This window comes from Procambarus clarkii, chromosome 53 (genome assembly GCF_040958095.1).
Source record: "Procambarus clarkii isolate CNS0578487 chromosome 53, FALCON_Pclarkii_2.0, whole genome shotgun sequence".
Lineage (NCBI taxonomy): Eukaryota > Metazoa > Arthropoda > Malacostraca > Decapoda > Cambaridae > Procambarus > Procambarus clarkii.
The window spans coordinates 19,712,563-19,728,297 of NC_091202.1; the positions used below are offsets into that span (position 1 = coordinate 19,712,563).

Sequence of the window (15,735 nt, forward strand, 5' to 3'; positions counted from 1 at the left end):
ACACCACTCAACACCACTCAACACCAGTCAACACCACTAAACACAGTCAACACCACTAAACACCAGTCAACACCACTCAACACCAGTCAACACCACTAAACACCAGTCAACACAACTCAACACCACTAAACACAGTCAACACCACTCAACACCAGTCAACACCAGTCAACACCACTAAACACCAGTCAACACCAGTCAACACCACTAAACACCACTAAGCACTTAACACCACTCAACACCACTCAACACCACTCAACACCACTAAACACCACTCAACACCACTCAACACCACTAAACACTACTCAACACCAGTCAACACCAGCAAACACCACTAAACACCACTAAACACCACTAAACACCACTCAACACCACTAAACACCACTTAACACCACTAAACACTACTCAACACCGCTAAACACCAGTCAACACCAGTAAACACCACTAAACACCACTTAACACCACTTAACACCAAACATAACATACGCCTACCTATAAACGCTAAACTTTAATATGCAGTATTTATAATTAATATGACTATATGTATATAATATTTATATTTGAGTACAAATCTAATTTTACTATTCAGTGTGTTAACATTAATGAGTGCGTCTTGGAGAACTCCCGCCGCATTAACGAGCCTGGCTAGAGGAGAGGCTGCACTCTGAAGACACGGAACCTCACTCAGAGGAGTGAGGTTTACTAGGACGCCACAGTAAACATTACGACGTCTCAGTAAACATTACGACGTCTCAGTAAACATTAGGACGCCAGAGTAAACATTACGACGTCTCAGTAAACATTACGACGCCACAGTAAACATTAGGACGCCACAGTAAACATTAGGACGCCACAGTAAACATTACGACGCCACAGTAAACATTACGACGCCACAGTAAACATTAGGACGCCACAGTAAACATTAGGACGCCACAGTAAACATTAGGACGCCACAGTAAACATTAGGACGCCACAGTAAACATTAGGACGCCACAGTAAACATTACGACGCCACAGTAAACATTAGAACGCCACAGTAAACATTACGACGCCACAGTAAACATTACGACGCCACAGTAAACATTAGGACGCCACAGTAAACATTACGATGCCACAGTAAACATTACGACGTCTCAGTAAACATTACGACGCCACAGTAAACATTACGACGCCACAGTAAACATTACGACGCCACAGTAAACATTACGACGCCACAGTAAACATTACGACGTCTCAGTAAATATTACGACGCCACAGTAAACATTACGACGCCACAGTAAACATTAGGACGCCACAGTAAACATTACGACGCCACAGTAAACATTACGACGCCACAGTAAACATTAGGACGCCACAGTAAACATTACGACGCCACAGTAAACATTAGGACGCCACAGTAAACATTAAGACTGTATCTTTTGCTATGAAACTACTGTTTGTAGTCTTTTGCTGTGAAACTACTGTATCTAAACATGAATATGACACTACCGAACCCGCTAAAGTTAGCTATAAGACTACTCTATCTCACCGTTGCTGTGAAATGTTATCTTACTAAAGAACTATTGTATGGTAAACATTAAAAGAACGGCATCTAGGTAAAAAAAAAGCTGAAGAACTGCAACAAATCGCTATTTAACACACAAAACTATAGAATTATCAATCCCATGTGCGTGACCTTTAACTTAACAAAAAGGTTCTAACAAGTTTTTCTTATATTTCTTAAAAACAGACTCTTCTCTTTCCCCCTCCCTCCCCAAGGGCCTCACACTGAAGGTCAACACAGGTCACAACAAAAGCAGACTCCCCTCCCTCCCCCTTCCCCCCCTCCCCCCCAAGGGCCTCACACTAAAGGTCAACAAAGGTCACGACAAAGGCAGACTCACTTGGGCTTGGTCATCTCCCAGGCTGCTGGTGGAGGCCAGGACCTTCTCTATGTCTTGTGAGAGTCTGTGGGTGCGGCGTTGACTCTCCGCCCTCAGCTCTTGCACCTGTAATACGAGGAGGGGGTGTTGCAGGTGTAGGGGCAACAGGTGTAGGGCAACAGGTGTAGGGCAACAGGTGTATGGCAGTAGGTGTACGGGCAACAGGTGTACGGCAGCATGTGTAGGGCTGCAGATGTAGGGCAGCAGATGTAGGACAGCATGTGTAGGGCTGCAGGTGTAGGGGCAACAGGTGTAGGGCAACAGGTGTAGGGCAGCATGTGTAGGGCAACAGGTGTAAGGCCGCAGGTTCTCACCTAGTTGTACTCATCTAGGTGAGATGTGGGGGTTGAGCTCCAGCTCTTTGGTCCCGCCTCTCAACCGTCAATCAACTGGTGTACACATTCCGGAGCCTACTGGGCTTTATCACATCTACATTTAAAACTGTGTATGGAGTCAGCCTCCACCACATCACTGCCTAATGCATTCCACCTGTTAAGAACATAAGAACATATGCATAATGGTAACTGCAGAAGGCATATTGACCCATATGACGCAGCTCCTATTTATAACCACCCAATCCCACTCTTATACATGTCCAACCCGCGCTTGAAACAATCAAGAGACCCCACCTCCACCACGTTACGCAGTAACTGGTTTCATTTATCAACAACCCTGTTACCGAACCAATATTTATCCAGGTCTTTCCTAAATCTAATATTATCTAATTTATATCAATTGTTTCGTGTTCTGTCTTCTGTTGATACTTCCCAGATCTCTTTCGCAATCCGACTTCGCAATCTCAACACCATCTAGCTCGTATCTTGTAACTTTATCATCATTGCCTAGCCTCAAAACCTTACATTTATCAGCATTAAACTGCATCTGCCAATCTTTTGACCCTTTCAAAACCTTATTTAGATCGTCTTGAAGTAACAGCGAGTGTTCTTCCGTGTTTATTACCCTCCAGATTTTTGTATCATCGGCAAATTTGCGAATGTTGCTACTCAAACCTGAATCTAAATCATTTATATATATATATATATATATATATATATATATATATATATATATATATATATATTTATATATATATATATATATATTTATATATATATATATATATATATATATATATATATATATATATATATATGTATATATATATATATATATATATATATATATATATATATATATATATGTACGTACCTAGTAGCCAGAACGCACTTCTCAGCTTATTATGCAAGGCCCGATTTGCCTAATAAGCCAAGTTTTCATGAATTAATTGTTTTTCGACTACCTAACCTACCTAACCTAACCTAACTTTCTCGGCCACCTAACCTAACCTATAAAGATAGGTTAGGTTAGGTTAGGTAGGGTTGGTTAGGTTCGGTCATATAACTACGTTAATTTTAACTCCAATAAAAAAATATTGACCTCATACATAATGAAATGGGTAGCTTTATCATTTCATAAGAAAAAAATTAGAGAAAATATATTAATTCAGGAAAACTTTGCTTATTAGGCAAATCGGACCTTGCATAGTAGGCTGAGAAGTGCGTTCTGGCTACCAGGTACGACATATATATATATATATATATATATATATATATATATATATATATATATATATATATATATATATATATATATATATAATCATGAATAACAGAGGTCCCAGGACAGAGCCTTGAGGAACTCCACTTACAACATTTTCCCACTCTGACTTAACCCCATTTATACTAACTCTTTGTTTCCTTTGGTATAGCCATGCCCTAATCCATCTTAATATAGCACCCCCAATACCATGAGCCTCTATCTTTTTAATCAGTCTTCCATTTGGGTTCTCAGTTTCCAGGTGAGGGCAGCAGGTGTCGGGCAGTAGGTGTAGGGCAGCAGGTGAAGGGCAACAGGTGTAGGGCAGCAGGTGTAGGAGCAGCATATATAGGGTAGTAGGTGTATGTCAGCAGGTGTAGGGCAGCAGGTGTAGGAGCAGCATATATAGGGTAGTAAGGTGTATGTCAGCAGGTGTAGGGCAGCAGGTGTTGGGGCAACAGGTATAGGGCAGCAGATGTAGGGGCAGCAGATGTAGGGCAACAGGTATAGGAGCAACAGGTGTAGGGCAGCAGGTGTAGAGCAAAGGTGTAGGGCAGCAGGTATAGGGGAAACAGGTGTAGTGCAGCTGGTGTAAGGCAGCAGGTGAAGGCCAGCAGGTGTAGGGCAGCAGGTGTAGGACAGTAGGTGTAGTGCAGTTGGTGTAGGGCAGCAGGTGAAGGCCAGCAGGTGTAGGGAAACAGGTGTAGGGCAACAGGTGAAGGCCAGCAGGTGTAGGGGCAGCATATATAGGGCAGTAGATGTATGACAGCAGGTGTAGAGGCAACAGGTGAAGGGCAGCATGTGTTGGGGCAACAGGCGTAGGGCAGCAGGTGTAGGGCAACAGGTGTAGGGCAACAGGTGTAGGGCAGCAGGTGTAGAAGCAGTGGGTGTAGAAGCAGCGGGTGTAAGGCACCAGGTGTAGGGCAGCAGGTGTAGGGCACCAGGTGTAGGGGCAGTAGGTGTAGAGACAACATTTATAGCGCAGGAAGTGTAGGGGCAACAGGCGTAGGGCAGCAGGTGTAAAGCAGCAGGTGTAGAAGCAGTGGGTGTAGGGCAGCAGGTGTAGAAGCAGTGGGTGTAGGGCAGCAGGTGTAGAAGCAGTGAGTGTAGGGCAGCAGGTGTAGAAGCAGTGGGTGTAGGGCAGCAGGTGTAGAAGCAGTGGGTGTAGGGCAGCAGGTGTAGAAGCAGTGGGTGTAGGGCAGCAGGTGTAGGGCAGCAGGTGTAGAAGCAGCGGGTGTATGGCAACAGGTGTAGGGGCAGGATACATATAGGGCAGTAGGTGTTGGGCAGCAGGTGAAGGCCAGCAAGTGTAAGGCAGCAGGTATAGGCCAGCAGGTGTAGGGGCAGTAGGTATAGGGGCAGCAGGTGTAGGGGCAGTAGGTATAGGGGCAGCAGGTGTAGGGCAACAGGCGTAGGGCAGCAGGTGTAGAAGCAGCGGGTGTAGGGCAGCAGGTGTAAGGCAGCAGGTGTAGGCCAGCAGGTGTAGGCCAGCAGGTATAGAGGCAGCAGGTGTAGGGGCAGCAGGTGTAGAGCAGCAGGTGCAGGCCAGCAGGCAGCGGGTGTAGGGGCAGCAGGTGTAAGGCAGCAGGTGTAGGGGCAGCAGGTGTAGAGCAGCAGGTGTAGGCCAGCAGGTATAGGGGCAGCAGGTGTTGGGCAACAGGTGTAGAGCAGTAGGGGCTATACACTCACCTGTGCGGCAAGGTTCCTGCCCTCGTCGTGAAGCTGAGCGACTCTCTCGTCCACCGCCTCGCCTATCGTCTCCTCCAGCTTACTGAACCGCATCTGTCGACACCATCATAACTACACTACACTACATAACTAGTTACACACACACACACACACACACACACACACACACACACACACACACACACACACACACACACACACACACACACACACACACACACACACAGGCCCTCGTCAAAGACTCCTGCTCAAACTAGAGAAGCAGGATGGTGTATCGGGAATTGAGTCCTTAAGGCGGGCCAGAGAGTACCTCTCAGGAAGGAAGCGAAGGGTTACGGTGAGAGCAGAGACATCAGAGTGGGGAGAGGTTACGAGTGGAGTGCCACAAGGGTCAGTCCTAGAGCCCGTACTGTTGCTAATTTTTTTTTTTTTTTTTTGAGATATATACAAGAGTTGTTACATTCTTGTACAGCCACTAGTACGCGTAGCGTTTCGGGCAGGTCCCTGGAATACGATCCCCGCCGCGAAGAATCGTTTTTTCATCCAAGTACACATTTTACTGTTGCGTTAAACAGAGGCTACAGTTAAGGAATTGCGCCCAGTAAATCCTCCCCGGCCAGGATACGAACCCATGACATAGCGCTCGCGGAACGCCAGGCGAGTGTCTTACCACTACACCACGGAGACTGCTAAATATAGGTCATCGACCTGACAGAGGATACTGGTTCGTTCATATAATTGTATGCAATGATGCAAAATTAATGGGGAGAGTAAGGGTTGGTCGTGAGGCATTGCAAACTAATTTAGACACACTCTCCAATAGTGTTCTGATAAATGGGTGCTAGAATTTAACCCAGCCAAGTGCAAAGCTATGAAGACCGGAACCGGAGTGCGAAGACCACTACATCAGTATAGGATGAAGGGAAGACAGATTCTTCAATCAGTGAAGGAGAAACACCTGGGAGTGGACATCTGAGGCCAGAAGCCCACATTAGCAGAATAACAAGAGCTGCATCTGGCATACTGGTCAACATCCGTGTGTCCTTCAGAAACTTGGACAAAGGAGCGCTCCGGGCCCCTACATACAGCGAAGGTGAGCCCCATGCAGAATGTATGGAATATGAGAAAGTGAGCCACACACAACCTACAACTTATGTGGAAAAGTGTTACAGAACTCTAACAACGAAAGAAGCCTCGGGATGGTTCCGTGTGCGTCGCTTCCCAACTTCAGACTTGATTTTAATTACACGGATTGTGAAATACTAAAGTTATGTGAAAAATAAAGCTATTTATTTAATAAAAAACCTAGCTTTTGCCTAGGGAAAAAAGTTTACTAAAAAAATATTAAAGTTTATGACTCTTGAGAGACCAAAATTGGAAATTGCATCAGTTGAATAGTGCCCAAATCTCAAGAACCACATAAACAAACTGGAAAAGGTGGAAAGACATGACACAAAATGGCTTCCGGAACTGAAAGACAAGGAATACGAGGAGAGACTTAGAGACGTTAAATAAACCAAAGCCAGAAGATACAAGAGTTGATATGATCACTACATACAAAATTATAACAGAAATCGATAAAATTGACAAAGAGGAATTTGGGAAACCTGCAACCTTAAGAAAAAGTGTGTGTGTGTGTGTGTGTGTGTGTGTGTGTGTGTGTGTGTGTGTGTGTGTGTGTGTGTGTGTGTGTGTGTGTGTGTGTGTGTGTGTGTGTGTGTGCGCGCGCGCGCGTGTGTGCGCGCGTGCGTGTGCGTGCGTGTGTGTGCGTGTGTGTGCGTGTTTGCGTGCATGCGTGTGTAGCATCTTACCTCATCCTCCTCCGTCGTGCAGGATAGTGTGTCCCGCGCAGTAGCCAGACGCCGCCGCAGCTGGGCCACATCTCCGCGCACTTCCCGCAGGTGGGCGGGGCTGCACGCCGCGCACCACGCCCTTCTGCAGTGGCCACACGTCCTCACCTCCTGACAAGAGCGACAGGCAGCGCAGGTCAGGGCTCCCGGGGTGCCCTCACGGCGTTCTCGTATCTCCTGGGCGCCCCTGGCCAGCGTGCTGTTGACGGGGAGACCCACCACCCCGTCCGTGGGCACCTGCGCCGCCCCCCGGCACGACGGACACGTCAGCGCACTCCTGCGGCGGGAGGAGAACCAACTGAGTACACTCACTCACTCACTCACAGGAGTTGAGGTAATATCCTGCTAGTTAGGCAGGGAGAGATAGTCTTCCTGAAAGAAAGATAAGCTTAATAAGAGAACACCCTAGGGGAGGGTAAGCTTTATAGGACAACACCCTAGGGAAGGGTAAGCTTTACTAGAGCACCCTAAGGTGTGGGGGGGGGGAAGCAAGTATCTCTTGGGAACAGTTTTAAGGAAGAGTAAGATTCCTTCGTGGGGCTTCTTGGGACCACGAAGATTAGGCAGCACTAAGTCTCTTAGGTGGAAGTGCTCCAGGAACGCCAGGAGACAGTGCAACACAAGGTGCTAAAGTGCTCCAGGAAGGGAGCACTCTCCAGGGTGTTCCCTGCTGCTCCGTGTTTCTTTCACCTGCGTGTTTAGAACCAATTCGTACAGTAATTACTGCCCCTGTGCATTATTCTCCGTTCCGTGTATGTTTCCAAGGTTCTCAATGATGTGTCAACTTACGGCTGCCAGCCACTCCTCAGCCCGTCCTCCTCAGGGTTTCCCAACGTCAAGAAAACGGTCAAATTAAAGTGTCCTCACCTAACCTACCAAAAGGACCCAAAACAGAAAACGGGGACAGTACATCACTTTCGCGAGCCGCTTCCATTTTGAAGTACGACAATTTTTGACCTTATGTAACCCATACGATCGAAATGCGACGTTCTTTGCTAGAGGACAAGTTGCTCTTCTTGTAAACAACGTCATCCAGCTCTTCCACGCTATTTTTTTTTCAAGGTTAAAATTGTATTTCGTGCAACGTGTCATTTCGTGGTGCCGTTTTCTCCTTTTTTTGACAGTTTTCTGTTACTTGGTATATTTCCTGGGAATTTCTACGATATGACAAAACCACACATCAGAAGATGGAGAAACGACGAGGTTTCGCTCCATCCTGGACCCTTATCATGTCGTGTGACAGAAGAGAGGATTGTTGTTATAGATTCAGCTACTCGGAACAAGTTCCAAGTAGCACGGGCTATGGTGAGCCCGTAACTTACCTGGCACAGGAGCGGGGCAAGTAGCACGGGCTTTGGTGAGCCCGTAACTTACCTGGCACAGGAGCGGGGCAAGAAGCACGGGCTATGGTGAGCCCCTGGAAGAGAGGAAGGCACAGGCAAATATATAACGCAATAGAGAGAGGAGCAGGGAAGAATAAGGTAAGAATATGATGATTCTAAGAATAGGGTAAAGATAGGATGAATGTAAGAATAAGAAGAACGTAAGAATAAGGGGAACGTAAGAATAAGAGAAAAGTAAGAATAAGTGGAACATATGAATAAGAAAAACGTAAGAAAAAGAAGAACGTAAGAATAAAAGGAACATAAAAATAAGAGGAACGTAAGAATAAGAGGAATGTAAGAATAAGAGGAAAGGTAAGAATAATAGAAGGGGGGCTGGAATAAGAAACAGGGGCAAATCTTAAATCAGGTCACGTTTGTTAAGAAGGTTGGAGCACTTGAGTATGTACTGTGAAAGGGAAGAGTCAACAGCAACAAAGCCGGGACTCAGGTTCATGTTGGGTGTCAGAGCAGAGTCAGCAAGACGGCGTCTGTGTAGAGTAGGGGCAGGAAAGATGATTTTAGCAGAAGTTCAATCAATAGAGTGATTACAGTCTTTAACATAGTAGAGAGCACTGTTTGTGTCTCCAGACTTAACACTTCTATTGTGTTCCTTAAGTGTGTCATTCAGTGTACAGCCAGGTTCAACAAGAGTATTGGAGAGGACAAGACGAACAGGGAATAGAGTAGACAGCAGCTGCATCTCACCACGACGCCATAGACATGCACTGAAGCGACCCATGTTTCCTCCTCCATGCTCACGCTGCCCAGCCACAGTTAAATTAACGTCTCCAGCTTCAAGATGATTTTTGCGGTGATTTATTTCTTCCTGTTCCATTGTTCATTTGCTTGTACTTCTCAAGCGAACCGTACTGTTCCCATTTTTTTTTTTTTTGAGGAGAGGGAGTGGTTGCTGGCACCATGGATTCAGCCAATTCGTTCATGAGAGCAGTAAATGAATCCGGATTGGCAGTGTTATTGTTTACAAATACACTGTGGTCATCTCGGCAACACCAGTGTTTCCCAGTGCATGACCCCCCCCCCCCTCCCCCTGCTTGCTGGTTCAACCTTGACGCCGAGAGGACGTCTGGACGCCTCCTCCGCCTGGGAGCCTCCGGATCACGTTTTGTTTTGCGATTTGGATTTAATACTGCCGTTTGGCATCCCTATTCGACGGTCCGGTTGTACGACGCCTGGCGCACATATCGCCTTGGGTCACGGGATTGTTGATAGATTTTTTTGTACGTGTTCTGGCTGGTACTCCCGGCGGGGTGACGGAGTCCGGCGCCGGCTTGGCCGAGAGGTGCCGGGAGTTGGCGGGTCTCCTGGTGTGCCCTCAGCTGTGGTGGGCGGCCGACTTCTGCTCTGTCGGAGGGCACTGGATGACTTTTGCGTTTTAACTGGGGGTCGAGTTTTTGCTTTGCCACCCAGTGTTCTCTGTGTGGGGCGGGGTCGGTGCTTGCCTCCCTCAGGGACTCTTGGGGCTCCCGAGTGTTCTCTGTGTGGGGCGGGGTCGGTGCTTGCCTCCCTGAGGGACTCTTGGGGCTCCCGAGTGTTCTCTGTGTGGGGCGGGGTCGGTGCTTGCCTCCCTGAGGGACTCTTGGGGCTCCCCAGTGTTCTCTGTGTGGGGCGGGGTCGGTGCTTGCCTTCCTGAGGGACTCTTGGGGCTCCCCAATTATCTGCCAATCAGTGTGTTTGTTCGCCTTATGAAGCATTTCTTTCCGCCACAAGGCGATGTTCATTTAGCCATTAGGCTTTACGATTAACCCTTTAAGAGTACGCCGGGGTGCATCCGATCCCTCGATCATCGTCGCCACTAACCCAGCAGCAACAACAACACCCTCCCGGCTTGTGTCATTGTGGTTTATTACAACAGTCTTGCTTCTAATGTCTACCGCAAGTGAAACATATGTTTTAAGAAAGTCTAGTGGTTCAATGATAGTGGTTTATAGATACTTTTACCTGAATTATGGCTATTTAGTAATTCTACTTCTCAGAGGAGACAAGGCTTCATGATCTTTACTTGCATTGAAACGTATTATAGCATTAAGAAGTGCATGATCAATTACAAGTGCCTGGCCTATACTTAAGTGAAAATGCCAGTGATCTTACCTAAAATAAGTGAGATTTAGGACCTTCCGCTTATCAGAGTGACCTGAATTCATGATATATATACCTGCAGTGAACCGTCTTCTAGCTTTAAGTGCATGTACCTACTTTTAAGTGCTTAGTTTAGATTTTTTTAAGTGCCTGTATAAGTAAATTTACCAAAAATGAGTGTGATTATATAACTTGCAGTTGTCTGAGCAACATAGGTGTATGATACATACACCTATGTATGTATCATACATAGGTGTATGTATCATACTAATAGTTTCAGAAGCATACTAATAGTTTCAGAAGCATACTAATAGTTTCAGAATCAATCATGCAAGTATGGAGGATGGTGTTTATGACATCCTCGTGTCACACCTACTGTCCTAGCTGCAGTATCCTACGAGGTGCTCCAGAACACGAAAGGTCGAGCACTTACGAGCCTCCAGGTTCAAGACGCCGATCACATTCAAAGTCGAGTAACGGAGATGACTGTTTCTTCTGGGGAAACTACCCGAGGGCAGCAGCTCCGAAGGACAGTAGGAACCAGAGGTCAGAGGAATCGCTCTGCCAAGCTTCTGCTTGGTAGAGGCTTTTGCGGCTCTCTCTCTTCAGCGGCTTGCATCTCATGGGACTCAAAGGCCTTTCTGTCACTGATCTTTAGCCAGTTCTCATAACTCAGATTCAGGTAACTTCACTTGTCACAGGAGACTGTCAAACCGTACACAGCTGAAACCATCCTTTAGACTTCCACCATGAGAGCTGGACTTTAACGGGTAGTCGGACTTGGGGGACTTCCTGTAGGCATTTTAAGTTATGTTCCAACAAAAAGGACTGGTCAGGCTCTACATCCCTGACGCAGTTAGGTTGGTATTTGAAGACTAAAGCGAGTGATTTTTACAACTGCCTACTGGACCAAGACCTGGCCATGGACTACACACAAATGATGAGAAACCTGGAACCACATTTTAGGGTGTTGGACATGGCTGTGGTGAAATTTACACCATGATGAGTCACCGTGAATATGAATTCTTCAACTGGGCAGACAGGGTCCGGCTCGCTCTTGGTCCATCAGGATTACAAGCATGGGCCTCTTCAGCAGATAGAACCAACGGTTGTAGCTCTGGACAACTTGGAGGCAAAGCCTGCATGTTTATGAGAAGGGAGAACTGGTATATCTGTTAGACATGGCACAGGTTAAGGGCCAAAGTAAAAAACTGTCACCACAGTGGAAAGGTGCAGGAATATTTATCCATAAATTCTCTTTATATTTGTTTTGAGTAAAACTAATAAAGGACACACAACTCACCATGACCAACTGAAGAAGTGTAAAGATTGCATTCTTCCGGAATGATTTGGAAAGTTTAAACAATGCATGACAAACACCTTTGGAACATTGCCTTGGCCATACATAGACCTCTTTTGCAATTGTACGAATCCATATGATGGGGTGTCCACCGTGCAGTGAGATATGTGCATGAAGTGGTTACATGGAACCTGTGTGGAAGCCATAGTCAAGAATGTACATTCTAAGCCAAAATATGAATGTCCTCAGTGTAGGGAGGCAGGCTAAAAATAAGTTAGTGTACTTGATTGTGCAAGTAATGGTGTCCTGGCTTACAATTCCAGCTTGTTGTACCACTAGAGAGAGAGAGATTTGGCAGCAAAGGCTCAAGGAAGGAAGCTACTGTGGGGCACACCAGCGATGGCTCAGAGGAGACCAAAAACACTGGAAACCTCACAGCTTCACCAGAAGGATGGATTTATTTATTTATTTTACAGCTCTGTGAATGTGACTGCGCCACTGGTGCTTGATTAGGAGTAAGGAGATGCTCGGACCATCTTACTCCTGCACTAAACTAGCGATACACATGAGTGCCTTTTAACTTTCATCTTGGCATAGGTTGCGAGCATCATGGTTTGTGATGACCCCAAATTCTACTCAGCAAAATTCGCAACCAAACCAGGGTGGATGTTGGCATTGGGTATGCCCTGGCATTCCAGCGGAAGTAGATGACAGCGAATTTATCCCACTGTGAGAAATCCTGAGTGAGTTTTCCACCATGATCCTTAGACCTATCGGCCTGATTTGGTTCGCTGCAGATAGCCACATTAGAGGCAAGCAACTACGATGGTTCAGCAAATTAATGCAGCTTTACCAAGGAGGCAAATCATTCTCCACCCAACGCCCGTTCCGGCCTAGATTCAGAACTCATTCACCTCATTGCTTTAACCGGACCAGGCAATGTGATATAGTCATTGCGCAAATTCGCCTAGGCTATAGACACATCTGGCACGTTAGTGAGGCTGAGCCACTACCAGAATATTCAGATTGTAAACTCTGTGATAAACCTTTAATGCATTTACTAGAACACTATAATGTTGAATGTGAAACCGTAAAAGACATTAGACCTCCTGGTCTATTGTACCACCAACTGTGTAATTATTTCATTGACTCAGGTGTTCTGGACGACATCCTAACAATTTATCAAAAATTTGCTTATCCATTTTAAAGAATGAAGAACAATTTTTATTTATATTACTTCTAAGCTGCATCACTTATGAACCCATCCCTGCCTTTGTGTGGCAGTGCACAACAGAAAGTTGTTTTCACATATTCATACATTAAAACATTGATTGTAACCATTATATATATATGTGCTTCAGTCTACAGTTTAGACTTATTGTCTTGTGTATGACCCTCTGCCCTGTGTGACAGTGAATACTAGCATTATCCTCACTTTTATAAGACTCAATTGAAATCCTCAGATTAGGCAATTTTATAATTAATTTTGTCAATAAAGATGTTAATAATAATAAATTGCTTTAGACGAGCTGCTACATAGTCTCCCTGACTTGGTGCCTTCTTTTGATAATTACTTTAGACGAGCTGAGAGTAAATTGTGGAACAAACCAACCCGTCCTCGACTCCATTACATCCAGCGGTCGACCCCACAGACGCATTCATAAATTATAATATGCTGTTCATTCAAAACGGGAATTTTCTCAAGTATAAATTAATATTATAATATATTAGCATATTGTGCATATATAGGCATAGGTTAGGTTAGGTGTTTAGGTTCTGTTGGCGATTATTTGTATTTGTAGTACGTGGGTGAAGCATTTATAGCGTTGTGATTCGAACAAAATTCGTCAGTGAAACACTTGTTCCGGATATGTTCGAACGTCAGCAGTTGTGAGTCGTGTGTAAACCGCTTTTCATTCATAAACAGGGGGTTTGGCGGGTGCATGAAATCACTTTTGGATCTTTGTTTGGAGGACGGGCTGCCTCCAAACAATGATCCAAGGTCCATTCCATCTACCGGCCTAACCCCCAGGTGTTTATGAATGAAAAACGATTTACACACGACTTGCAACTGATTTCGTTCGAGCACTTCCGGAACAAGTGTTTCCCTGACGAATTTTGTTCGAACCACGACACTATAAATGCTTCACCCACGTCTCACGCCTCACAAGACAAGACAGTCTTGTTGTGGGAGTGGAACTGGCAAGTCCTCCGAGGTCTCCGTTTGTGGCAGCAGCGAAGTGTAGCAGACAGCTATGCGAGAGCCTGATGTGATCTTAGTGACCAAGTTAAGTCTGCAGTATGTGAGTATTGAATGAAAGACTAACCGGGTGTGGAGCGTTGTAGTAATTATTCCGTATTATTGACTTAGGCGGAAGTTACGAGTGTGGGTGGTGATCGCGGAGGTCAAGTGGTCTATGGGTATTGGAAGTGTATTTACCTAATAGAGTATATTAATATGTTATTATTTGTCAGAGTCTATTCTTTGTAATTAAATGACAAAACCCGACGGCCTTTAAATACCTTCCATATGTTCATTCATTGTGTTCCAGTACAAACCTAGTGGTACGCCTCAAGGGTCTGGTGTGTGTAGGAGTACACGGTGGTAGTAACGGTTGCTGAGGCAAGGTGTTATGTGTTGTGTAATCGCTGTGTTCGGAATGAACCGGGGTTCAGCGTCGCGACACTACAAATAATCGCCAAAATAACCCAAACACCTAACCTAACCTATGCCTGTATATACACAATATGCTAATATATCATAATATTAATTTATATTTGAGAAAAGTCTCGTTTTGAATGAACAGCATGTAAACATTTATGAATGTCTCACCCCATTCTCGACTCAAGTCCATTCCATCCAGCGGTCGACCCCACAGACGCATTCACAAATTTTTACATGCTGTTCATTCAAAACGGGAATTTTCTCATATAAATCAATATTATAAGTTATTAGCATATTGTGCATATATATAGGGATAGGTTAGGATAGGTGTTTAGGTTCTGTTGACGATTATTTGTATTTGTAGTACGTGGGTGAAGCATTTACAGCGTTGTGGTACGAACAAAATTCGTCAGTGAAGCACTTGTTCCGGAAGTGTTCGGACATCACCAGTTGTGAGTCGTGTGTAAATCGTTTTCATTCATAAACAGGGGGTTTGGCGGGTGGATGGAATCACTTTTGGGTCTTTGTTTGGAGGACGGGCTGATGCGTCTATGGGGTCGATCGCTGGATGTAATGGACATCCAGAGATCGAACGTCATCAGTTGTTGCACAACTGATGACGTTCGAAAACTACTGGAGCAAGTGCTTCAATGACAAATTTTGTTCGAACCACAACGCTGTAAATGCTTCACCCACGTACTACAAATACAAATAATCGCCAACAGAACCTAAACACCTAGCCTAACCTATGCCTATATATATGCACAAAATGCTAATATATTATAATAATCTATATTTGAGAAAATTCCTATTTTGAATGAACAGCATTTTAAAATTGATGATTGCGTTTTTGGGGTTGACCGCTGGATAGAATGGACTTGGTCTGAGGACGGGTTGATTAGTTCACAGGGGAAAGTGAAATGTTTGTCAAAAGGTTTTCCTAGTGTGAACCAGAAGTGCTTTCTTTTGTTGCTGTCTTTGAGACCTCATCACTTAGCATAAAGCTTGTGGAGGCTGCATTCCAAGGCAACAGGTTCGGTTCTAATTAAATGTCACTCTCCTAATACAACCCTCGCTTTATAGGGACGGGGGGGGGGGAGTGTGGAGGGAGCCACATTCAAAATACCAGCCAATGGGAGTGTTCTATCTTACCGGCAGTACGGGGCCCTGATTGGTGGAGGACGGCCCATACGCAGGAGAACTGCGCAGCCCGGGGTGGTACTACTGAGAAGACA

General features: G+C 45.4%; 1 protein-coding gene across 4 annotated transcripts in view; it reads right to left on the reverse strand.

The window, feature by feature from the left end:
• The window catches only part of LOC123767204 (tripartite motif-containing protein 3), a 160,926-nt gene that overhangs the window by 25,431 nt on the left and 119,760 nt on the right, over positions 1 to 15,735 (reverse strand). For 2 of the 4 annotated variants that reach the window (XM_069304738.1, XM_069304737.1), the window contains exons 3-5: positions 7,015 to 7,330; positions 5,204 to 5,296; positions 1,880 to 1,984 (exon numbers count right to left, since the gene is read on the reverse strand). In XM_069304738.1, coding sequence (XP_069160839.1) covers positions 1,880 to 1,984; positions 5,204 to 5,296; positions 7,015 to 7,330 — 514 coding nt within the window. The remainder of the gene's footprint in view (positions 1 to 1,879; positions 1,985 to 5,203; positions 5,297 to 7,014; positions 7,331 to 15,735) is intronic. The other 2 variants (XM_069304739.1, XM_069304740.1) reach the window with 2 other exon arrangements.